The following is a 27,348-nucleotide window of genomic DNA, read 5'->3' on the forward strand; positions in this document are numbered from 1 at the left end:
GGCCACTAAGGGGAGGGCAACAGGATACAACTAGTGGGTTGGGCCTTGATGATTGTTTCTGTGCACAACAAATCTTTCACTTCCATGCTTTCCTTCCCTAAAAAGAGGAGCACTTTGTATGAGTTGGAGGCAAGTTCCTCAAGTTATACTTCATTAAGCTGTGTCTTTCTGTACTTCAGAGATCCTGGATCACTCTTTGGACCCACGAAACAAGTCATATTACTGCAGGAAAGTGAGGAACCTGAGCTGCACTTGGCAGCTCCAGAACAATGGCGGAGTGCACACAGGACGCCAACCCCACCAAGGTGATCCAAAATCCACAAGCTGACATCAAGGACTCGGTCAGGGCAGCGGTCAAAGTCAGACCCGCAGACCTGGGGCTGATTCGAAGCTTGTCCAAGTCGGACTCTGACTTGTTGGCGTCACCACTCGGAGAGGAGGATGGAGGTCTGGCTGGCCGCAGTGGATCCGTGTCTAACTGCAGCTCTGGGCAACCGTCCATGGAGCGCATGCCTTCCTTTGCCTCTGAGTGGGATGAGGTAATACTCCAGCTCTGGGGACGGGAAACAAGTGGGAGGGTGTAGATGACAGAGGGAGTGCCACTGTCAGCGTTAAGGCATGGACAGGCTTTCAAGTAGAGTGTGTGTCCTTAAGAGGCACTGTGTTTGCGAGAGTGAACGTGTGAGGGGAAAAAAAGAGAGGCCGATGAAAGATGCAGTTGAGGATTAGTGAGGGAAAAAAGAAAAAGAAATGGGAAGTAGCATATTTCAAGAGAGAGGAAGGAAGGAAGGAAGGAAGGAAGGGGAGCAGAGGCAGCATTATGAGAGTGATCAAGAGTCCAGCCGAAGCAGTGATAGACCAGTAACTTTACCCAGGCCGTTGGCGTAGAGTGCCTGTGGGTGAGTGCTTGAATACATGAATGGCTTGATCACTTGCACCGACCTCCCTGTAGCAGCCCTGGCATCTAAGACTAATTGGGCTTGTGCTGTCAGTCCACATCCGCTCAGTACATGTCTCAGGGGCCGACCCACGCTTCCACCGTCTCCTCCTGCACTCCTCTGGCTCCTTTTTGCTCCGTCTTACGCCATCTACTTTCAGCCCACTGTGACCAATTCCCCCTCCCCCCATCCCCAAAAACCATAACTTGTGATTTTTGAGCACTTCGGAGCATCAATGCAGTACCCTGAAGCACTGCAGAGTATTAATATCTTACCAAAACATCCAGACGCACTTAAATAGTCAAAACCTTTAGGGGACAACAGCTGATGTCTGATACTACAGTATATTATCACAGTGCACAGCTCAAAGGCAAAATTATGTAATCCAAAAACAAAAGACGAGAATATTTCTGACACTTTCTGTGTGTGTTTAATCCCCATCACAACAATAAAAAACTGTAAGATGTTATTCAGAATATTAGGTTAAATTCTTAGAATACTGCAATATTTTGTCATAACCAACAGATATGTTGTCGAGCAACTTATCGACAGTGAAAAGTCTGTTTAGGAGCAGTTCACATCTATCTACTTTGACTTTATGCGTTCTTATCTGCCGATTTGATACAAAGTTGAGCAGAACAGAGCAGAACTTCCATAAAGTCCAAGGTAATGTTCTAAATACATATATTCAAGAAGTTATATATCCTGGCACCCTTCTTTCAAGCTTCGAACTTGCCAGGAGTACACAGAGGACATGAACTGTACTGTATTAATGCTTAGTCATTATGTGAATACAGGATGTTTAATGGCATGAAGAGAGTCTACATTTTGCGATTACATTAATATCACACATGTTGGGTTTGGATGATTCTGATACATTCGACTAAATTTCTGATATGATGATAGATTTCGGCAAAAAAACCCCAGCAATGTAAAGACAAGTTTGAAAGAACATTTAGACCATAAGTAAGGCCGGTAAACTTACCGAAAATGTGATTATACACCCAAGTGAGACATTTTGAGATTTTTCTTATGTCCTCAGAATTTCTGCAGAGTTTGTATGGAGGCCGGTCCATCATTTCTTGCTTGGGGTTCTGCTGGAGTTATTTGGAGTTATTCATGACCCTGGCTGGAGCCATATTGGCCTCTACTGACCCTGGTTGGGGGGGCTTCTCTTGCCAAGCACTGTAGTTGCTCTTAAAGCAGACTGAAGGGGCTGCTCTACCGTCAGTTCCCTCAAGAAAATGTAAACTTCTTCCTCACATGCTGCTAGTAATGCTTATTTCTCATCGCATGTCTTTGCCATGTAACGATCTCGCATCCTCATTTTTGATGTGTAGAGTTATGCACAAAGATTATGTTGTTTCCTGCAATAGAAAAACAAGTGATCTAACAGCAATCAAACACAAAGCAGGTGCTGCTGATGCATGGATAGATGCACAACACGCACACAAAGCATGAACTTGGTCTTGTCTTCATTTGGAATTGAATTGAAACTCTCCAAACTTGGACAAAGACACATCTTAGACTCAACTTCAGTGGTCTTGACGACAGCCCTGCTGCAGTTATGGTCACAGAAGAGGGGGTCTAGCTTTTACATTATGTCGTGAGCATGTCACTTTTTCATCCTTACAACAAGAGCAGTTGGGTGTCACCTCAGCTCAGAGCACTTCGACATCTTGAACTTTTACTTGGCCTTGTGTATCCCTCTTTTTGTCATCCCTCCCTGTCCAAAGCCTGCTCAGTGCTCCGCCCCTCTGCCCTCTGACAAAACTGTTTATTCAGGCCATGTTGGGTGTGGTGTCCTGTTCTCAAGGGCATCCTGTTTTGCAGCTGCTCTTGAGTGTCTGTTTCTCATCCAGATTTCAAGGGATTTGTTTGGGTTGGGGATATGCGTGTGTGTGTGTGTGTGTGTGGCAAAAATGGACTCTTGTGAGTATATTTCGTCAACCACCATCAAGCGATCAACCAGCGTAAAACATCGAAGCGACGCACGAGGCTCAGGCGGCGGCTGGGCTTTAGATCAGCTATACAAACGCACACATATGTCAGTGCACGCGCACACAGAAAGCAAACAAACTGAATACGAATGCTGGTTTTCAGATGTTGTCATCATAAAAAAGGAAGTTATGAGATAAAGCGTAACCTTTAAACCCCATTGGCATTTTCAGTGGTATATGTACATTTTGAATGGTATTATGTCTGGCAGCTTGTGTAACTGCTGACCATTTTTTCCATTTCTTGTCCTATTAGCAAAAGTACTTGGTATTCTATTTAAACTTTTATCTGAACAAAGAGATCAGATCGCATCGCCTATTGGTAAAAAATATATCTTGACATAAGTTACAATTACGCTACTTAAAGTGAGTAATTGATTTGAGGAAAGTAGTGAGGCTGTGGTATTATCATATTCATGAAGTTTTTAAGGTGATGTGACAAACAAAAATAAAAACAAAAACATTCTCAATACCATGAGAGTTTCCTTTAAAACACTTTTTTTTCATACATTGCTATATAGTTTTCACTAAATTTACCTGAAGGAGACAAATAAAACAAACATAAAAATCAATGAATCGTATGATCAAAAATCAAATGAAAGCAATAGATACATAAGAATTAAAAAGAAATTAGCATTACCATTAGCCGCCATCTTTATCGTCTGAGTCGGCAAAATCCAAATATGGGCAGCAGGGTGGAGCGGAAGAGAGACTGTACCTGAGTAAATCCGCTAAAGCTTTGCTTGAACTAGAATAACGGAGTCACTAATCTTTTTTTTGCCACATTATATCAGTTTAGTTAAGCTGTTAAGCTTGACAACAGCCATGGGTATGGAACCCAAGGTTGTGTAGCGTCGGCGATGACAAAGATGGCATTTGATAACTCATAAAACGTTACCGGTGATGTCCTCAACTCCCGGGACACAAGTTTAACCGCGAAGTCTTCACTTTTAATGTTGCATGTCTTTTCTGTTCAGTAAAAGTTTTGTCTCTCACAGCCATTATTTCTGTGTCAACTTCATGTAAATTGTTGTAACTTCAGTTAGCTAGCTAGCTAGCGTTACCGTTAAACCTGCTTAACATTAAAGCTAAGGCCAACGTTTCGCTTGACAAACCGGTCAAAACGCCTTTTAAAGTAACATTAACGCTATGCGTATAGAAGCGAGAATAACCAGGCTAGACTATTGGAGTTGGAGAATATAACCCGTTAGCTAACTGAGCTTGATTCATGTCCTTTTTCACCTGCCACATTGCCCGTAAAATTTCTCACCCGGTGTAACACATGAGACATTACATTTCCTCCAACCTGCTGTTAAATGCTGTTTCTTCACACATGCACCTGTTTTAAAGCCATTTTGCACCTTAAAAAAAACCCAACAGAAGCTTGACACTTCTAAAATAGCAATGTGAGGATTTAAATTAGAAGGGAAGACATGGTGGCTCCCCAGTTTCATAGCGTTTAAGTAATTGTTGTATGTTATTTAATGAAAAAACAGGTTCAATCTGGCTTTCTTTGTTGTGATCACATGCTTGAAACTGAACTCAGACTAGCTCAGACTGACTTGACTGCTGGCCGTTTTCACAGCCTGGTTCAATATCAGCTGCTTATAAATGACTGTCAGATGTGACGATTTGGCTTTTGAAAAATCACATTTTAGGAAACATATTGCCCAACAGTAACATAGGAGACCAGTCAAGTTAAAGGGCCAATTAAATGTTTTATTAGAAATGAATCAAACATAACTATTTACAAAAGAGCATGGGTTGTGGAGAGTAAATGCATCTGTAGTGAGCGGAATGTTTGGACGAGTGTGGGCGGTGTACGTGCAAATGTTGCAGGCAGCAAATTGTTCAACCACACCAAAACCTGGGCGGTGTCAATTCTAGGAGAGCAAGAGGTAGACAATGAAAAGTGGCTGATATTTGTTGCTTTGGTGGAGGCCTGAACAGCTGCCACCAAATTAGGATAACGACCCTCCTGACTGCAGGCTCCTGCAGGAGGAGACAGGTTAGTTGGAGGGGCCATAACAACATTCAATTTCAACCTTTTGCAACATTTCTATGACTTTTATTGCCCCCAAAAGAGGTGTCGATAACAGGGATGATTGTATAAACCTTTTACTTTTAAAACTGGTGTCTCATTTCATAATAGTTGGCTTATATACTTAATTAAGCAGTTGTTTGTTGCAGAAACATGTGTGATGTCTCAAAGAAAAGCATATAAATCAGCAGTACTTTCCCCCAAAACATTATTTTTAATTAAAAATATCTACGTATAGTGTATGTTTGTATATATATATATATATATATTTATATGTAAAATATATATTGACATACATTAAAAGTAGTCGATCAATCAATCCTCAGATTGACAGAAAAATAATTTTCTAACTATTTTGAAATTGGTAAATCATTTCAATCAGTTTTCAAACAAAAATGACAAATATTTAGGAGTCCAAGTTTGCCCATTGTGCGGATTTGCTGCTTTCCTTTCTCTCATGTAATAATTAAATATCTTTAGGTTTTGGACTGTTGGTCCGACATTTAAAGACTTCACCTCCGGCTTCCCGAAATTGTGATGGCACTTCATAGGTCAAACAATCAATCCAAAATGTAATCAGCAGCAGCTGTTAGTTGCAGCCGTCAGCCGTACATCTCACCCGTCAGTCGTGTATATTTGATCAGTCTTATTTTGTACAGGTGGAAAAATACACACTATGGAATTTAATTCATGATAATCTGACGTTACCTTACATTAAGTCCCAATCCCAGCACTATTTGACAGGCTGAATGCAGGATGGAAAAATCCACACAAACTATCAAATTCATGTCACCATGCCTCGCCACATTTATAGCACACCATAAATGCCATCATAACTTTACTATGATCATTCTTAAGCTTTATTTATGCTGTGCGGTTTCAAAGCTGTCCAATACATAAAAAGAAAACAATCATCAAAATCATGAGCGCTGCTGGATAGAATTGTGTGATCTGGGTCTGGTATAGTGGCCCATCTGTCTCTATTGACAATGATACTGAGTGGTAATCCTGTTTCAAGGCCAGCGCCAGTGAGGCAGGCAGCCTTTGTGGTGAGTTTATTATATCAGCCATCATTTCCATTATGTGCTCTGCTTCGGGCTCGCTGCCATCGTTTATGTGCGGCAGACATTGGCTCAGTGGACAATATTGTACTTGTTATCGCTGAAGCACATTGTTCATGATTAGTTCACATTATCCAAATCTTATTTGGTAGCATGTAGTTTACTCGACAAGAAAGATGCGGAGACAGGCAATTGCATGTAAAAAAAAAAAGATCACTTGCTGAATTAGGAACACATGACTTTAGAGTGTTGCTGCAGTACTGAAAATATGTCAGTAATTATGTTAAATTCTCATTGATCTGTTGAGGAACAATACTGCCCCACAATGCAATGCACACATGAAGTCGAGAAGCAGCTCAAAGCTTGAACAATTGGGGAAGGTGAGCCAGCTGAACATCCTGTAGAACAAAGAAGGAAGTGAACCGTTTGCTTTCTCCTTTTTCAAGTTTAATTGGCAGCAGTGTTCACAGCAGTCGCACTGTGATGATTGACAGCTTATGTCTCACAGTTGGTACAAAATAATTTCTTGTATTCTGGCTGCATGAAGTGTAATATAAAGATTAGCACACTGAATCAGTGTTTAATGTACAAGTGGGACACAGGTATGGTTTCTAAATTGGCTCATTGTATTTGCTGATTTAATCATAGAAGAGATGGCATCGAGGCTAAATGTACTGTCAGGCACTTTTGTTAATAGTGACGCATGTAATTATTGTACAGTTTGATTTTGTTTGCACCCTTTTTGACATTTCTTTCTGTTATCTGAGCACTTTTGTGGCACAGGGCCATTTCAGTGCAGTTATGACCCTTTTGCCCAAAATGACATGGTTCGAGAAATCTGAGAACACGTAGCAGATAATAGGTGGGGCCGTAGGTAGAGCAGACTGCCCATTGATCACAGGGTTGGTAGTTACATGTCGGCACTAAACCCAAGACACTAAACCCGATTGTCAGGCCAGTGTGTTAGTGTGAATGGATGAACGTGAATGAGCGGCAAAAGCCTTGGGAAGTGCTTTGAATAAAAGCGCTGTGTGAAATTTTTTTCGATAATTGGGAACATTTCCAATTTATTTTGCTTACATTAGGCTGGCCTCTTCTTGTGGCGTTTGCATGTGGTGTGAATGTTTGAACGGTTGTCTGTCCCCTGTGATTAACCGGCCACCCTGTGTCTCTCGCCCAATGTCAGCTGGGATTGGCTCCAGTCCCCCCACGAGGTTAAGTGGGTTTAGCTAATGGATGGATGGAAATGGAAATACTAATGGACCAATTGACCTAAGTTCATACGGCAAGTCTGTTTCATGAACTGATATTTAACAATACATTTCTCTCTTGAATAACATAAATGAATTCAACACGTTCCTCGTCCGTCCCTGAGCCAAACAGCTGGCTATTCGGTGGATGACGCTGACGGTGTGTTATGAAATATTTCCGCACTTAAACTATGATGATGCAGGCTTCCCTAGAGGCAGCATTTAGGTGACTGGTTTTAATAACGATGCACTTAAGCTCAGACGTAATGTAGTCCTGATGTGTGTGTGTGTGTGTGTGTGTGTGTGTGTGTGTGTGTGTGTGTGTGTGTGTGAGTGATATAGAATGTAACTGGGTTAATTCAAAGAGTGATGTGAGGTCTGCATTGCTGGAGGCATATGCCATGCGTCCTGTTGAGGAAAAACTCCTCTCGAGGAGCGTGCAGCAGGCCAGCACACGTGGTCCTGATAGCTTTTCAGGCACACGGCGCTAAAAACGTTACCGAAACTGGTTTACCGTCAGAAAGGATTTTAATCCTGCTGTTGCAATTACAGTTATGCAATGGTGTACATGAATCTTTGAAATATTAAACAATTAACCCCCTTTGGAAAAAAACTCTTCCCCGTCCCAGGAGAACACGTCTTCCCCAGGACAGCTACGTAACAGAAGAGAAAAAACGCTTGCCTATATCCCTCCCTCATATTCATTCGCGACTCCTCCCCTTGCATCTATCTCAATTTTTATTGGCTGCCTACTCTCACACCTCAGTAAACGCCTGTCTTCACATCTCGCTCTACCTGCAACAAACACATTCAAATCCTGTCAGTTATGACTTACTCCCTTCTATAATCCTACAACACTTTATGTTTATCTTAATTATGCATCCCCAAAACCCTTATGATTATGACTAATTATGAATCTTAATTATGAATTATTAAACACTATTATATCTACTAACCACCCCTGTTTTTGCTCAAATTTCTTACAATTCCCCCCTAACCCACAGTTCACTGTGAGTTAGTTACTCAAATGTAGTAAGTTACTCAAATATTGTTAGTTACTCAAATGTCCCTGGAGACCTCCCCCCTACTCAATCCAGGGAGAGGCTCCCTATCTATCTAAACAGAGGCAAACAATTCATGCATACAGATATCATTTCAAGTATTTCTGTTCAGTCCGTTTCAAAATTGAGTCCGTAAAAAGGAAGACAAAAAAAGGGAAAAATTTAATCCGTAAAAAGGGAAAGATAGAATCCGTAACAAAGGAAAAGATCGACTGCGTTGAAAATCACTGCCTTCCATGTCTTGGGGCTGGCAGGATCAGGATACAGCCTGTAGGCTAGAGAACACATACTGAGAAGCCTTGACTGTTCTTTTACACTTGACAAAATTACATTTCTTAATCTTTACACCCTAAAATCTCATTATAACCCATTAAACAAAAATAAAATCTCAAATTACTCATCCAGAACAATCAGTCTATTTCCCAAATTTCCAATATCTCACCGGATGTGTTAGAAGTCCATCTGGGCCTTTATCAGGTCCTTCAGGATCTCCGAGAGGATGGTCAGGAACCGCTTGTGAAGTTCCGCTATGGCACCGCTGGTGGCCTCATCTAGACTGTGGCCATCAGAAGCTCCAATTCTCCCTCATCCTCGACACATAACTGGTTGCCCTGGACTGGTGTCAGGCTCATCGTTGAAGCAATAAACCCCTGTAGAAGTCCACGGATGCAAGGGAACCCACATCCACAGACGACTAGGAGGCCTACGATGACAACACACAGAGTAATTACGATTGACAAAAATGTATGTTTCCACTTGCCAAACATACTCTCCAACCAGTCGGTGAATGGATCAGTGGCACCAGAGTTCTCCGCTAGCTCTCGGCTGAGTGCTGTCAGTCCCTCCAGAGCCCTGGTCACCGATCCATCAGGAGCTGTGTTATTTGGAATGAAAGTACAGCAAGCAGTCCCAAACATCTGACAAACGCCACCTTTCTCTGCTAATATCATATCTAATGCCATTCTGTTCTGCAAGGTCATTAAACTAGTCTTCGCCAGCTGTGCATGCAGTCCTGATATGGCATCTCTGGTGAAGTTTACAAAACGCTGTTGGTTATAGTAAATGTAGTTGATCCAATCGACATTTTTATTAATCGTTACCCACCAGAAAAATGCAGATTCAAAACCGGCAGCTATCTGATTTCTGGCTTTGAATTCATCCGGCACCCCCCTTGGCACTCCTATGCCATCTATGTATACTTGGTCATCGAAGGCTCCCTTCGGGCTACCAGCATCTCTTTTGGATCTTCTGTTAGCATGTGGGCGTGGAGAGATGAGTTCTCTATAAGTTGCATCATTGACAGGCAAGATATAGAATGGTAATATAAGTTGCACCAACGCACATCTACCTGTCCAATCTTTAGGCAGGATTGGATATATGGTTCTTCCTCCACACCACCACCATAAATCAGCTCTGGGTGTTGTCTGTCTTAACACACTGTTATATAGATAGTCGCTAGCATTGTGACTGTTGCTACAATTTGCTTCAATAATACTGCCTACATTGGGCCCCATAGCTGTATCTGAGACTATACAATCAAATGGACCCTCTGAAACCTTGAACAGAGGTGGGGTATTATATTCTACAGGTGGGTAATCCCAGTGCAGCCCCTGACAAGTGTGATGGAGGGGCAAAGTGTCATCAGTAAACAGAGTTAAAATACAACTAAATTCAGGGCGCAGGGGTCTAAACCTTGAAGGAACTGGTGTTGCTAGGGGTTTAGGTCCTGAACACACAATACAATCTGTACTTCTCTGACTTGAAGCCGTATATTGTACCCACCGGAGCCATAAATTCCCATCTGCCATTCCAGTTTCCACCCCCGGTACCTCATTCTCTGCATCAGTCATATGTCGAACCTGGTCATCCATGATCTTTTTGGCAGGCTTAACAATAATCCTAATAAGCCCTTGTGGAGCAGGACTATCAGTAGTTGCCTTTCCCTGTACTACGTAAAGTCCTCCGTCAGTCAATTTTGGGTCTGTTAAGGTAAATCTTAAAGGATTACATCTACCCACCCCTTTTCTACACATGTGATAAGAAGCTGGGGCATTTAACATCTTTAGTCGGTCTTTAAGACCTGGGTTGGGGTCTTTTCCTAAACCCTCGCCACCTGTGTTCATCGTTGCCCATCCCCAATCTTCACAATCACAGTTATGATACGATAACAGCTTACCATACTTATTTGTGGCGGGCCCACACTCGTCAGTTATGATGCACAAGGTCTTGGACATCCACCCGTAGGTGTGTTCATACCTGGGACAGGAAACTACTTCACAGAAGTCGAACTGGACCGTTGATGTTGTACCTTCTTTGAACGTAAGAGTGAGAGTTACATTTTCATAGGTGAGTGTCGTCAGAGAAGCCTCTCTACGTGGTCTGAGATCGGTTTGATTAGTTACTGAAGCTAAATTTCGAATCCTGATGTAGTCATGCATGTGTTCTGGCTCCTGTCTGTGGTTAATTCCCCATACTAAGAGGGAAACTACTGAAATCAGGAAGAAAGTAATTACAGACTTCCATAACCTACTGAAGCTAGAGTCTCCCAATGGAAGGCCTCGCTTAAACTGTGGGGGAAACGTCATTGTCAGTACTGTCTAAACCCTCTTTTGAGGTGTCTTTAACTTCAAATTTTGCCTGTCTGATGTTCAATCCTGTCTCTGCGAGTGTCTCACTCGTTACCTTCGCTGCTGCACAGTGAGTGAGGTGGTGCCAAGTAGCTCCAGTTTTACCTTTCACCTTTACTGCATGTGAGGTTGCCAATACTACCTCCCATGGACCGGTCCACCTTGGTTCACTCCACTTGCGCTTGTGGACTTTTATCCACACCAGACTGCCTGGTGACACGACAGGAGGCGGCTTCCTTTCGTCAGCTGCTGCTTCTGCGTTTGTCCCCTGAGAAAACAAAACTCGGCTCATGTTAGTTAGCGCTCTTGTGTATTCCTCAATTTCTAAAGTTAGCAAGTCTAGGCTAGGACCATGACTACTGGTCCGTGGTGGGCCAGACATAGGTCTTCCTGTGAGTAGCTCATGTGGTGTTAAGTGTGTACTATTGTGTTCTGTATTTCTCATGGACATTAGTGCCAAAGGCAAGGCGTCTGGCCATTTGATAGATGTGGTGTGACAGATTTTAGCAATTTTCCTTTTTAAAGTTTGATTAGCTCTCTCCACTATTCCCTGAGATACTGGATGATAAACTGATCCAAACCTATGTTGGATTCCTAGACACTTTTCTACCGCTGCTAAGTGTACATTAGCAAAATGAGAGCCATTGTCTGAATGTATAACTCTCGGGAGACCATATCTCGGAACAAGTTCATTCCTGAGCCACTTTACCACTGTTGCACCATCTTCATTTCGGCAGGGTATTGCTTCAACCCATCGGGAAAACCGATCTATCATTACCAACATGTATCGCAACCCTCTCACTCTGTTGTCTGCTCCCATGTCTGTATAATCAATACAAATTTCCTGGAAAGGAGCTCGTGGTACAGGATAGCTCCCCATTGGGCACTTATACACTGGTTTGTTATTATACCCATTACAAGTTGCACAGTTTGTTACAAAGTTTTCTACCATCTCTTTAGAATATGGATGCCACCAATGTTTCTCCAACGCTGCACATGTTCGCTTTTTCGACTCGTGAGATGGACCATGTGCTTCAATCATTAGTAAGTGTACCAGCTCGGCAGGAGCTACCATTCGTCCATCATGGGACCTCCACAATCCTTCCCTGCAGGATGCTCCATGAGCTAACCACTGGGAATGCTCATAAGCACCAGCTTTTTTCTGCAACAAAACAAGGTCACCTTCATCCGGGGCTTGCTGTGGCTCGTTTACACTTATTACCAACATTTGTGTGTCATTACCAATGTACCCTCCAGCTCTCTTAGCTGCAAGGTCAGCTGCGTCGTTACCCCTTGCTTCTTGATCGTCCTCCCTCGAGTGACCCCTGCACTTTATCACAGAAATTTGTGCTGGCAGCATTACAGCATCCAACAGATTCTTCAGCGCCTCATGGTGTTTGACTGGGGCTCCTGAACTTGTCAAAAACCCTCTTCTCAGCCATTGCGGTCCATCCAAGTGTACTGCACCATGAGCGTATGCAGAATCCGTGTAGATGTTTACTCTTCTGTCCTTGGCCAAAGTAAGGGCTCGAGTTAGCCCTATCACTTCTGCCAGTTGAGCTGAAGCAGGTTGAGGAATAATTGCTGCTTCTGCCTCCACCAATGTCCCATCAGGTAGTTGCTCCACTACCGCGTATGAAGCCACATTACCTGTTGGTCCTCGATAACAACAGCCGTCACAAAAGAGTGTCATCTCTGCATCTGGATCTTTTTCTCCTTCCAAGTCTGATCTTAACTTGGTCTCCTTTCCAGCCATTTCTGCACAGTCGTGGGTGCCTTCATCATTTGGCAATCCAGTTGCCATATTTACTCCCTGTGATGTGAAGGATAAGTGGGGCTGTGTCAATGTGTCTGATACCCTAGCTCCTCTTGTAGCTGTTATAGTAAAGGCTTGAGTCTCTAGATAGGCGACTACACCATGCTGTGTGTGTATTTTCAATGGGTGGCACATAACTATATATGCTGTCTTTTGGACAGCCCTGACTATTGCTGCCAAATGTCTGGTGCAACCTACCTGTCCTAGCTCTATGGGGTCTAGTTTAGAACTATGGTAAGTCAAAACTGCTCTTCCCTCTCTCCTCATCTGATATAAGACTGCGTTTACTACCCCCTGCTTTTCCCCTATATCTAAATGGAAGTCAGATCCATAATCTGGGGCTGCTAATGCGGCTGCCTGAGTCAGACACTGCTTGGTCTTGATGAATGCTTCCTCTCCTTCAATTGTCCAGATCAATTCTGCCTTCAGGTTTCGGTTACCCACTTTAGTCAGCATGTCACGCAGAGGCTGAGTGAGGTTGACATAGTCTGGCACGTAGCTTCGGCTGTATCCAGTCAATCCCAGAAATCCGAGCATTTCTTGGACAATTTTGGGTTTGGGGTAGGTCAATGCCGCTGATTTCTGTTCAGGTGAAATCTTTTTCTTGTTTCCTGAGAGTACTCTTCCCAGGAATGTCACCTGTCTTCTCCCAATTTGAGTCTTCTGTTTTTTGATCTTGTAGCCACACTCTGCTACTCTCCTTAGCACAGCTCCAGTTGCTGCCAGGCAACTTTCTGCTGATGGAGCTGCCAACAGTAGATCGTCAACATACTGTATTAGGGTCACTCCTTCTGGCAGTTTCACATTCTTCAAATCGTCTTTCAATGCTGCATTGAATATGCCGGGGCTGTCTTTGAACCCTTGAGGCATTCGGTTGTAAGTATATCTTTGGCCTTGAAATGTGAATGCAAACATCTCTTGACTGGCAGGATCAAGTGGCAGACAAAAGAATGCGTTTGCCAGATCCAGTACTGTGAAATACTGGTGTTGTGGGCTTATGTTCTGTAGTGCCACATATGGGTTGGGCACTGCAATTCCTTTCGTCTTTGTGGCTTGATTTACTTCTCTTAAATCATGTACCATCCTCCAACCTTTTCCTCCAGCTTTGGGAACTGGCAATATGGGCGTGTTCCAATGATATTCTGCTAATCTCAACACTCCTGCTTCAAGCAGGCCATGAATGGTGGCTGTTATCCCTTCCACAGCATCTTTGCTAAGACGATATTGTGGTTTCCACACCGATGGCTGTCCAGATTTCTTTTCTATGGTTACCAAATGGTGTGGAGTGCAGCCGACATCATAGTCGCCTTTTGCCCACAGATGTTCTGGCATTTCATTCAACAAGTCTTCTGCTGCAGGGTGGTCAGTCAACTCACGGCCGTGATGTCTTTCCAATTCCTGCCTCTCCGATACTCCATTCTCCCTGCTGCAATGTGCTATTTTCCAGATTGTCTTGTCTGGACTGTGATGAAGTAGCGGTGAGGCAGTGGAACACCAGTCTGTTATTTCCTGGGCTCTCTTCATCATCGGTCCTAGTGAGCGGGCCTCCTGCCCTGCTGCTATGGCTAACGTGACATGGGGTTCACTCTCATGGTGTAGTTCATACCATTGTGCTTGAGTTTCAGTGAGTTCACAGTGTGCTGCAACTCCTTCTGCACCCACAAAGATGTCTGTGATCCTGATCATCTCTTGCACTCCTTCTCGTTCTTCCTCCCATGCGTCAGCATATTCTTCGTCAGGTGCCCTCAAGTAATTATAGGTGCAATGGAATGGGTCAATAGGGGAACCATATGCTCCCTGGCTGTTGATCCATGGCTTCCAGTCTTGGTATGTTTTGTTGACACACGGCTGTTCTCTCTCTCCTGGCACCAGCCTGGTCCAAAACACTTCAGTCTTTTCTTCTGCTTGTTCAGAATTTGTCATGAAGAGAATTCTTCCCCCATGTGTCTGCCATGGAGTCAGTGGTTGACCTTTGAACGTAATTCTAAGTCCGTCTGCTGAACATTGAATTTCAGCTCCAACCCTTGTCATCAAATCTCTTCCCATTAAGTTGACAGGGCATTTGGGAGAGTACAGGAATTGATGAAGCAAACATTGTCTTCCTAGTGTGGTTTCCAATGGTGTTGTGAATCTCTGCACCTCTGTTTTTCCCGAATATCCAACCGTTCTCATCGTTTTATCCGAGAGTGGGGGTGTCTTCCCATTTAGGTTTCGTAAGCATGAGGCTGCGGCACCAGAGTCAACCATCATCTCTGTGTCAACTCCGGCAACGCTACAGGTCACCATTGGTTCTGTCTGAGCCCTGTAAACCACCCATGCTTCTGGATCTTCTGGGCCTCCTCAGTACTCACTCTGTTGGTGAGCCTCCTCCCATTGTCCTTGTGACCTCATGGGCATCTGTTGGCGGTGAGGTCCCATGATGGGAGGTGCAGGTGGTCCTGGCGGACCTGGTCTTGGGTACTGCTGCCGCTGGGGTGAGAATGGAGCCTGTCGTGGTGACGCACTGAACTGCATTCCTCCTCCCATTTGCCTTGGGCAGTCTCGGGCCCAATGGCCCCATCTCCCACAGGTGTAGCATTCACCACTCCTGTCAGGGTTTTCTCTGTTTCCTGGTTGGTCATATCCGCCTGCTTGGTAAGCTCTGCCTCTTCCATATTCTCTGCCTCTGTTGGATGCACGTGCACGTCCTCTGCCTCTATAGGGCGGAGGCTGGTAGTACTCCACCATGGGGGCTGGCACTGCTGGAGTTGGTGGCTGCTGGGCTTCTGCTGCTATCATCTGTTTCTTGGCCTGAACTTTTTTATTGAGTTCTCTGTCTGCCTCTGCTAGTTGAAGTTTCAACAGTCGCTGCGTCATTTTCTTTATGTCATCTTCTCCACTTGTCTCCTCCGCTAGATGCCTTTGGGTGTAGTGAGTAAGGTGTTCTCTCCACATGGCATCAGTCATGTTACTCAATCCCACTACTCCACGCAGCGCTGTTTGTACTGTTGGGGGCAGGCCCTGCTGTACAGTGTGCCGCCATACAACAGTGGTGGCCTCATCGCTGTCATGTCTCCCTCCTGTGGCCATAAACCACTCTACTTCAGCTCTTTTCAGATACTGATGTGTCTCTTCCTCTGATTTTATCTTCAGTCCAGAAAGAGAGTTCATATTGGGTTTTGTGGCCCAGATGCCCCTCATTGCTGACCAGAAAACTCCTCGGAAGTTGTCAAATGAGGTTTCATCCCCCCTATTGGTCGTTCCTGTACTTACTTCCAAAATATTCAGTTGGGCTGTTCCTTCTGTTCGGATTATCATGGCACGGATGTCTCCCAATGCCAATTTATCAGCTGCTGTGAGTTTTTCAAAGACACGGATCCACGGATTGGCTCCACCGGCCAGCGGTGGCAACGCCTTTTCCAGTGCGTCCATGTCTCGATGTCCCCATGGCACAAACTCAGCTTGTCTGTTGGATTTTACCAGCAGGGGGTACTGTTGGGTATGGGCTAATGGTGTCATCTCACCTCTTACAGGATAGATATGATCTCCATAGCGCTCTGGTTGCCTCCTGTTCCTACTGGATCGTCTGGCAGGTGAGCGACCTCCATCTTCTCCTTCTACTCTCTTTCTTCTGTCCTCATCAGTGTCTTCATCGCCACTGGTGATTGCTGTCCGTCTGTTCTCGGGGGTGAGGAACAAGTAACCTTTTGCTTTATACTCACCCATCCTCAGATTCCCTTCCTTTTCCTCTTCACTTTTTTCCTGTCTTCCTTTCTTGCCTGATGTCAATTCTTGATGGTTTCTTGACCACTCTAGGTCCCAGATAAGCTGTTTGTCCACCCTTTCATGACGTTGTTCCAGGGGCAACATCTCTGGAGCTTGGATATCACCGAAGGGCCCTGAGGTCTCTCCTTCAACTCTGCCCCCCATTGCCCCTCGCTGGTCATGGCAACTCTCTGGAGTACTTACCGTCACTCCTGTACTGTCAGTCTGTGGGCTGATGTCTTCAAGCTCGTTCCCAGACCTGCTTCCCTCTTCACTCTCCTCTTCCATATCCAATGTTCCCCCTTTGACTCTGTAGATAGGTGCTTGGATTGAGGGATAGATTGTTCTCTTCACTTTCACATATGGCGGGGGAGGTGAGGAAAGCCCAGTCTGTCCATGTGCTTCTGTCAGCACTGACGGGTATACTGGTGTGTTGCCAGGGGTGTCAGGTCTGGGAGTGGTGGTGGATTTGAAGCCAGTCTCCTTCAGGACCTCAGGTAGTCCTACTGCATCTGGAAGGGTGTTCGGGTCGACCGCCTTCCAGTACGTGAGCAGACGCTTGGTATCTGCACACCTCTTTTCTTCCATATTGCGGGCCCTGCTCCTACCTAATTTGTTCAGGCGACTGGCTCCCACATGATCTGCAACAGCGTTGTTCCTAGCCTTCGCAGCTTCTCTCCACACTTTACATCTGTGTTCAGCCGTGGGTGCCGTCACCGTTGGAAACCACCCGTTCCTCTGCCACTTCTTCAGATATTTTCTCATCCTCTCCCATTCCTTTCCCCTCTCTTTGGGCACCGTTTGGTCCTCCATCCTTTCTCTGGCTCTTCCCAACATTTCCTGAGCAGTTAAGACGGCCATTCTATCTCCTAGGTGAGCTCAACGTTCACTCACCCGTCGTAGCACCGTCCCCGTCAAAGTCGATTCTTCGGAACTGCGTAAATTAGTAAATGTACCAAAATTAGTCAAGACGGGATACGTGAAGAAATTTTGAACCAAAATTGAAGCTAGAACTCTTAAACAAATGCAACACCTAAATCAGAATCAAAATCAGATCCTAATTCGAATTCAAAAGGTTTAAAATCAAAATTACGCTTAATTAAAAAATCAATAATTAATCAATAAAAAAAATCAATTAAGATTAAGATTCCAAATCAAATTTAAAATCGAAATTAAAATGAAATTAAAAATTAATAATTAATCAATTACTAAAGCAATTAAAAATTATCAATATCAAAATCCAAATTCAATAACTGTATTCAAAACATTCAAACAGCAAAGCCAATGTAAGTCAAACTACAATTACAATTCACACTGCAATCATTGACACCTCAGCAACACCACACAGCACAATAATAAATCACATTTACTACTGAATCACTATTAAGTTCAAGAATTGAAGGAGCACAACTGAAACCATTAATCTTTGTTAAAATGCTGAATTAAAACCAAAGTCAACAACTAAAGTTATAATGCTTAATTAAAACTAAAGTCAGGATGTAAGCTCAAAGGTCATGGACAATGAATCTCTAAGACTGTTTTGTGTAATTTATCTAGGAAGCCACTGGGTGGCATAAAACTATGCTGTGATTGTCTCTCTAAGCCACCAGATGTCAGCCTGTTTTAGTACTAATGTAATGACAGATTCGAAACACTAGGTTTATTATTATTAGTTACTCCTCCTGGCCACTAGTTGGTGGAGTTGCTTTCTGGCGTTTTCTTCTTCTACGTTTTATCTACCTTCCTGTTTACATTCAGCCTTTGCCAGCAAATATACTAACGGAAATGCTAACGGAATATGCTAACGGAAATGCTAACAGCAAAAACGGAGCTTCTAATAGAGCATACGCACACACAAGTTTCACCAAAATCCCACACTTTATTTTCACTCATACGCCTTCTGTCTCCTCTCACAATCCATCAGTTATTTTCTTTACAAGCACTTTTATTTTTCATACACAGTACAATAAGCCCGGAGCTACGTCGTAGCTAACGTTAGCTCCTCTTACAGCTGCCACAGATCATGCAATGTTATTCATCATTTTTAAACGTATTTCCACGCTGCTAAAACACAGACTAGTCACACGTATTATTGGACTTATTGTCCGGTTTTATTATACCTTAAATCTCCGGTTAACAGGCTATTAGCTCCTCCAGACCTGAGGTCATTGTTACGTTTGATCACGAGTTAGAAACTTCCAGTGTCACACCACTCGCCCAGTCCGCCTAGCACCGCCAAAGCCCATTATTCTACGTCTTCTGAATCAACCACACGATCCACTATTTATACACGGCCAAAGCAGCAAGAGTGACTTCCAGGAACCGCAGCCTCAGAAGCTAACTCCCGCTAGCCTAGCTTCTCTAAACAGCGTATGTTTCAAGACCTGAAAATTCATGAACGAGACCCGCAAAGGGTTGCACGCCTAGGCCGGAATGCCACAATATTTCAGTCCGCCAAGCTACATACCTGCTATTTGAACTAGTTATCAGCACAAACCCAAAATTGCACCCACCGAGCCAGAGGTCTCTCAGTATGTGCAACCTTAGTCCGCTTTAGCTAACAGCTGCTTGATACCAATGTGATGATTTAATTACAGCGCTGTCTGCCTTTAATTTCTTTATTCTTAGGATCCTCTGTATACACTGGACTTGTCCCTTTAATGCATTCTACAAATATACTCTCACTGCAAACTGCAACTCACTCAGCTCAAAACGGCCTGCTCACACACGCGCCTTTTATTTTCACACCTCCTCCTCACAGAACAAAGGCACGTTAGCAGGGCAAACACCGGTCGGCCACATCTCCAAATAAATTGTCCTAAAACTACCTAGACAGACTTCGTTAGGTGCTGTTCTTACCTTTTATTGGCGCCTTGGAGATGTAGGTGACCGATGCCGTCCGCATGCGTGTCTCGTCCCGCAAGATGTCCTGCCGCGGTCGCCAAATTTGTTGAGGAAAAACTCCTCTCGAGGAGCGTGCAGCAGGCCAGCACACGTGGTCCTGATAGCTTTTCAGGCACACGGCGCTAAAAACGTTACCGAAACTGGTTTACCGTCAGAAAGGATTTTAATCCTGCTGTTGCAATTACAGTTATGCAATGGTGTACATGAATCTTTGAAATATTAAACAATTAACCCCCTTTGGAAAAAAACTCTTCCCCGTCCCAGGAGAACACGTCTTCCCCAGGACAGCTACGTAACAGAAGAGAAAAAACGCTTGCCTATATCCCTCCCTCATATTCATTCGCGACTCCTCCCCTTGCATCTATCTCAATTTTTATTGGCTGCCTACTCTCACACCTCAGTAAACGCCTGTCTTCACATCTCGCTCTACCTGCAACAAACACATTCAAATCCTGTCAGTTATGACTTACTCCCTTCTATAATCCTACAACACTTTATGTTTATCTTAATTATGCATCCCCAAAACCCTTATGATTATGACTAATTATGAATCTTAATTATGAATTATTAAACACTATTATATCTACTAACCACCCCTGTTTTTGCTCAAATTTCTTACAGTCCCACGTGCCTGACTTCCAAATGAATCAAGGCTTTTTCCACAGTGTTGATGCCACTAGCGAAGTGCATATGGCTTTTTCAAACACTAAATATAGCATCAAATAAGCCTGGCTGTGTCTCTGGTGTCACTTGTGGAAGCAGAATCAGCTTTTCAGGCTCACAAAAATCTTCATGGCAGATTGTGAATAGACTAGTCTAGTGATTCTAAATTTAGATCTGCACTAGCTTGCACATGACATTTTAGGTGACTCCAGCCTGCTAATTGCCTCGTTTAAAATTGTCAAAATAACTTCTTGCTGATATCCTCTCTTCTACAACAGTCAAAGACTATAAAATGATAATAATATGTAAAGTGTGTTCTCTGGAGTGAATGGTACATTCGTGCATGATCGTCCCGTTGTCCTTGAAGCATGAAGTGTCAGCAAGTAGTGTGGTTTCTGTGGACAAACTGCGATAAGTGATGATTCAAATATGCAGGACATTTGATCAATCCCAGAGTGTTTGTTTTAGTTGCTTGTTCACTTTGGTGTTTGAGAATTAGATGAGAAGATTGCTACCACTCGCTTATCTGCTCGTTCAATTTGAGGCAGCTGGCAGGATTAGCATATGAAGAGTGATGTCAAACATTCATGAAATTTGCGACTCCTGGCTACATTGTTTAAGTCACATTACAACAAAAACAAAGAGTGAAAATGACAATTTGTGGTTTTTACATGGCGGTTGTGTGAAGGGCAATTTGTTGACTCGACAGTGTGACTTCCTGTCGTCACCATGAGTTTGACAGGCAACCCGCCCAACCCTCGACAAAAGCACAAGTGGTTTGTTTTTTGTCTGCATAAATCAGATGAGATACATATGTAAAGTGTTAATTAGCGAGCTTTATAGATGCAGGTCGTTAGATTTTCTCTGGATGAAGATAAAACTAAAGCCCATTTGTTGTCCTACTTATATTTCCTGACCGCTTTTCATAACCCACTGCATCTAGTTCCGAAAGCACTTTGCTGGAACTTGAGTTACTTGTTCAGTTATCCAGCAGATAAACAACAGCAAACAACCTGGAAATGTATTTTGGCTCTCCTGGAAAGCCTGAGATGACTTAAATAAACATTTTTTTCATCTCTAAGCAACTAAACAACTCTTCTCTGAGTTGCTCTGTAATCTCCTGCATTGTGCTCACTTAACCTTGCAGTCAGCTGTTGCCTTCCTTCTGTGAAGGTTAAATAATACAGGTCTGAGAGGGCAATCAAATACTCACAAAGAAACAGCCAGCAACAGATCTGAATCTCTGGAGGGTTAGTTTGTGCGCTGTACGGACTCGGCTCTACGCGGCCTAACGGGCCTCAATAGTTTGGAGTTTCAAAAGCTTCCCGATCGTAATTCCCCTCATCACCTCGCTGTGCTTCTGCTGAGTCGTGGGTTGGTCATTGACGTCGGACTGTTGCTTGTAATCCATCATTGCAAAACTGCCCGCCTCCACTCCAGTACTCCCAGCAGCAGCAGTTTGTCCTCATGCCTCCTCACCCAGTGCCAGTCCTTCAGTGTTCCTGCTTTCTAATTGGTTTGGCTGATGGTGGATTCGTAATTGACATTTCCCCGATGTTTCATCCTTCTTCTCTTCAACAGATTGAGAAGATCATGAACTTGATTGGAGCAGGCATTGAAACATCCAAAAAGAAACAGCCCGCCCCAAGCTCAGGTAACGCCTCACCACCTTTTATCTTTTCACGGTGATAGACCTTTTTTCATTCATGCTGACTTGAGTTATATTTTTCTTCCAGAGATATGACTATGTGGTGTGCAATTTATTCGTTGGTTAACTCAAAAATGACAACTGGGTCTGGGGATTGAGTGAGTCGTATTCATTAACCATTTATAAAGCTCTTAATAAAGCTCTTGTTGCTGCATTCATGATAACTCTGTAGAGTTTATTGGGCGGGAATTATGTTAGCAGCAACCACACTTCTCCCACCCTTTAACTGATTTGTGAACAGCTTTCTACGAGCTGCTATTCAGTATTCAAACACAGCTTCAGAGAGGAAGGAGGGGAGGTTTTTATTTGTCCTTATAAGTCACAGAGATTCAAGGAGACACTTGTTTGGCACATTGTTGGTACTTGTTATACGCAAGGTTTCCACTTTGTGGGAAATCAAATTCAAAATTCCCCTCACTGTCATATTTTTTCTTTTCTGGAGTTACTGTATATCTCAGTCGGGCTTGAATTGACAGGATGCTTCATCAAGTGTCCTTCAGGCGGTTCAGCGGGAGAAGCCAGCTGGCATCAGCTCAGTCTGTTTCGATAACCCTCCTGAGGTGATGCAGTGTAAACCTACCTCTCTCAGAGACTCTGCCATAAGGTGCTTTCATCATACAGCATTGTGTAACAGCTCCTCTGGGTATGCACGGGACTGCCTTTTAGAAGTCAGGTTTATTAACTGACCGTGGCTTACGGGGTAGAGAGGGTTGTCCGCCAACCGAAAGGTCACCGGTTCGATCCTCGGCTGCACCGTGTCCTGTGTCGAAGTGTCCCTGAGCAAGACGCTGTACCCCTAACTGCTCCCCGGGCACCTGTCACTGGCAGCCCACTGCTCCCTATATATACAGGGATGGGGCAAATGCAGAGAACGATTTCCCCACCGTGGGACTAAGAAAGGAATGTTTCTTCTGCAGATAATTTCCATTCGTTATGCGGCGTATGTTTCACGGATTAGCAATCTGCTGACCACTGCAAGGTGGAACACCGCCCGAGCTGAAAGACGGAAACGGTAAAATATGTGGTGGTGATAAAAGGATTCAAAGCAAGGATTCAGAAAAGTAGAGAAGAAATTACATTTGTATTAGGAGAATTAAGGCTTTTACTGCCGCACCACCATTTAACCATACTCGTGTCAGTGTGTGGTGTAATTATATTACATCTGACATCACTTCTTCCTGTCAGCCCATTACAAAGCAAGCCGTTAAAATGGCAATACTCTACAATTATTCATAAAAGGAAAGTAATAGTTTGACCTGCTCAACCAATTAAACTAAATGCTGAGTCTACAAAATGCCAAGGACTTCTACTCCTTCAATCAACTCTCTTCTTTTTAATGTTCTTTTTATTTTAAATTAGAAGGGCGCTCGCATTTTCACAAAAGTGAAAAACAATTTGTGTATCCATCCCGTGATTCGGATCCGCTCCAACCTTTATTGGAATATTCTTTTGCCCATGCTTCACTCTTCAACAACCGGGCCAGTAGTTTCTCCGTAATCCTGCTGACAGACAGAGAGACAGACAAACCGAACCGAAAACATTACCTCTCTGGCAGAGTTAATAACTATCAAACATCTTTCAGAAACAAAATGCAGCTCAGTGTGCCTTATGATAAAAAAAGAAAAGTGTAGACAATTTAAACGCGTTAGATTACTGAAATACATGTGCAACGAGAAGGGAAGCAAATGAATAAACAACTAAACATGATCAAATACACATTAAAATAACTGTAACTCTAAAAGGATAATTGCAGTAAGAATAACCAAGAGGAGATTCATATTAGCAAAGCAATCCTAAAGCAAAGCTGGTTTCTATTGCAGTGTTCATTAATGATTTTACTTCCAGCACACCCGAGCATTGTTAGACTAATTGCTATCCTACCAATTAAGGCCTGAGGTTATTGTACATTACATAAGAGGAAATATGTTGTTTCTTTTTTTGTTCTTCTACACATAGGCGTGTGCTATTTATAGCCCTTGTCTGAAGAACAGCATGCAGAAAGTGTCCCAGATTCAGCTGAGTCATGCAGTTGCAGATGCAGTTTTAATCTGAGATCGTGCACAATTCTTCACAATGTAACGAAAGAGAACAAACAGGTACAGTTCAGCGTCATCGCCAGGAGAGGGAGGGAGAGGAGGGGGAAGGAGAAGGAGATAAGGGAGATTACACAAAGATGGAAACCTAAATTATCCCTCTACATTCCACCTTTATCTTTTTATTGTGACAGAACTGTGAAAAACCTCATCCCTGTTTCAGTGTATTCTCTTTCCATACACCTTTTCCTAGTGTGCTCTCCCTCTCATATCAAGAGCCAAGGACGACCAATTCATCTTCCAGAAGGATGAATTCTGAACGTCTGATTTCTGTGGCTGTGTTTTTGTAAACCGGCCCTGCGATTTCTGTGCCATTCTGCACACATCAGCATGACGTTGTTTGTGTTGTGTGTCCATCACGGGTGCCTCGATTGTGTGCTAACAGAGCACTGAGTAAATGAGCTTAAAAAGAGAGAGGGAGCGGAGAGAGAGAGAGAGCTCGGCTAACAGCGCACAGGAGGCATCGGCTCGTTTTGTGTACAGGCACGCTCAGACATCCAAAGGAAGAGTCCGCCTTTAGTTTCCCTGAATTAATTCAGCTGTGTGGCTCATTTTCTCCACTGCTTGGGTGTGTTGACAAGGAGCTAGTGCTTTTCTCCTGCTCTGATGAAGAGGCACGGCTTTATCTCGGCACAACCTCGACCTCAACGACCTCAACCTCTGTAAATAAGGCTGGGCGCTCCTTGGAGCCACATCTAGAAGTAGCAGGGCTCAAACGGTACACAAACCCACTTGGATAGCTTTGACAGCTTGGTCTGTTTAACAGGGGATAAGAGAGTGGAGGAGCATTGGATACTCTGTCAGTCAGTAATTAGGTCTGACTACCGTGGGAGGTGTTGATGTCCCAAATTAATGGAAGTAATTGGATGGGGTGGCGGGTATTTTTAACAGTCTTTGTCTGGATATCGTGGTGTAAGAGCTGACTTTGGCATGAGGCTCGGGAGGAAAGAGTAAAGAAGGAGGAGTTGTGGGATCTGGTTAGTCATAATTAGTCCGCTTCAATCCTTCTTACCATCTTATCTCGCTCTCATGTTTCATCACCTCCTCGTCTTTCTCTGTCTCTTATCTGTCTCCTGCTCATTCTCTCCCTCTCCCTGTCTCGCTCGTTCCCTCCTTCCATCATCTTTCTCCTCACTCAGGGCAAATCTGACAGCAGCTCCTCTCTCTGATAACAAATGAAGAGCGCTGGTCCTCGTGTATGACTGACGGGTCACGGAGACCTGACGTGGCCTTTTACCTGATCGTTAACGCCTGAGCCAATTACGGAGGAGGCTCGATCAATAGCCCTTCACTTTGCTTCCCTCAGTTGGCACCGCTTCTCCTTGCCCTGACTGCCTCACTGACGGGCTGACTACCCATCTGGGAATGTGTGAGGTGATTGCTCGCAGCTTGAAAGCCTGCGTAATTACGCTCTGCCTTCAGCTGTATCCAGATAACACCCGTGATGGACACAGTGAGCAGCCCTGCATAGGTGGGTGCTTAAAGTCTACAACTTCCTGTGTAGACTCTGGTAAAGCCTTACCCCAAATCTATCTCTTATATTATCTCACTTGTTTATCCAGGCTTTTTTTTTCCCCGTAAGAAGCCTCTGTTATGCTCTAAAAAATGGTGCAGGGCCGAGATCCTTCTTGTGGCACCTCTGTGGCACTCAGCGTCACTCTGTGGCACTCAGCGTCACTCAGCGTCACTCTGTGTCACTCAGCGTCACTCAGCAGCAGTTCAGCAGAAAGAGTCAGCTGTGGCAGGCGAGCATAGTTCGGGACCAGTCAAGAAGCTGCGGAGCTGAGGGGGCGGAGCCACATTTCCTGAGACATTTCCTGAGAACACCCATTGTTGTTAGGACAGATCAGCTTCCATAAATCAGTTTTATGATTTTAGTTGAGTCACCGGAGCCCCCTGTTCTCTGTATGCATCCTTAGAGTAGGTACGTTGTACTTTTTTGTTTCTCATTCATTTTATTTCAGTATGATTTTGCATATATATATAAAATTAAAATTAAAACCCATAAAATGTCCAATCCAAAAATACATGTTTGAAATATATCTTCACTCTTCCTCTGCTTATATGTATATGTATGTCAGTAGGTGCCAAAAGCTGCCAGAGAGTGCCAGAGAGTGCCGCAGAGTGACGCTGAGTGACGCTGAGTGACACAGACTGCCGCTGACTGACGCTGAGTGACACAGACTGACGCTGATTACCACAGAGTGACGCTGAGTGACACAGACTGCCGCTGAGTGACGCTGAGTGACGCAGACTGACGCTGAGTACCACAGAGTGACGCTGAGTGACACTGAGTGACACAGACTGACGCTGAGTGACACAGAGTGACGCTGAGTGACACTGAGTGACACAGACTGACGCTGAGTGATGCTGAGTGACGCTGAGTAACACAGAGTGACGCTGAGTGACACTGAGTGACACAGACTGACGCTGAGTGATGCTGAGTGACGCTGAGTGACACAGAGTGACACAGAGTGACGCTGAGTGACACTGAGTGACACAGACTGACGCTGAGTGATGCTGAGTGACGCTGAGTGACACAGAGTGACGCTGAGTGACACAGACTGACGCTGAGTGACGCTGAGTGACACAGAGTGACGCTGAGTGACACTGAGTGACACAGACTGACGCTGAGTGACGCTGAGTGACACAGAGTGACACTGAGTGACACTGAGTGACGCTGAGTGACACAGACTGACGCTGAGTGACACAGAGGTGCCAGTGCCACAAGAAGGATCTCGCTGTCTCTCAAAAAATGTGCAATATGAAGTGAGCATCTGGAAGTACATAATGGAATGTGCCTCCTGGTGTATGACTGAGATGAAGAAGAGACAGGACTTGAAAGTGCGTCTCTTCTCGTCTTCTGTTCTCCTGTCTTAAGTCAATGCTGCCCCCCCCACCCCCCTTGTCCTATCATCAAAGTAAGATGTAAATGAATTAAAGCCATCCGCTAATAAGCGGGGGCTTGATGAGGCTCTTTGTTTCATTATCCCATGTTAGCCTTAAGGACTGGGCCGGATCGGGTCTTCGTCATCCCTTTACATTCTAGTCATTCTTGGCAGAGACAGACTGTGATCTTTGAGGCTTTCTGTGCTTGCTCTTTGCCTCTGATGGTGGTATCAGTTCTGCACTGGCAAGATCAGGGTGCCTCTGCAATTCTCATCAGTGCAGTGGGGGGGGGGGGGGGGAGAGAGGATAAGGTTAGAGAGAGACAGACGGAGAAGAGCTAGTGTGTGTGCATTTGTATGTGAAAGAAATGGGAGCGAGATAGAAGGGGAGAGGGGTAGAGAGACAGACAACACAGAGAGATAAATAGAGTGTGTGTGTGTGTGTGTGTGTGTGTTTGCTTCGGTGTGTTTGAGGATGAGAGGCAGGGAGCGAGACGGAGTGAGGGAGAGAGGGAGAGAAAGAGAGAGAGGGAGGGAGGGGAATTGATATAGTGGGA

The 27,348-nt window shown here is 44.3% G+C and overlaps 1 protein-coding gene across 1 annotated transcript in view; it reads left to right on the forward strand.

Annotated features, from left to right (window-relative positions):
* Window positions 1–269: 269 nt before the first annotated feature.
* anks1ab (ankyrin repeat and sterile alpha motif domain containing 1Ab) overlaps window positions 270–27,348 on the forward strand; it is a gene marked incomplete at its 5' end in the record, with an annotated part of 46,163 nt that continues 19,084 nt past the window's right edge. Inside the window, 2 exons of the mRNA XM_079296579.1 lie at window positions 270–539; window positions 21,684–21,756. Of these exons, the coding sequence (XP_079152705.1) occupies window positions 270–539; window positions 21,684–21,756 (343 nt within the window). The remainder of the gene's footprint in view (window positions 540–21,683; window positions 21,757–27,348) is intronic.

This window comes from Melanostigma gelatinosum, assembly GCF_949748355.1.
Source record: "Melanostigma gelatinosum genome assembly, chromosome: 3".
NCBI lineage: Eukaryota > Metazoa > Chordata > Actinopteri > Perciformes > Zoarcidae > Melanostigma > Melanostigma gelatinosum.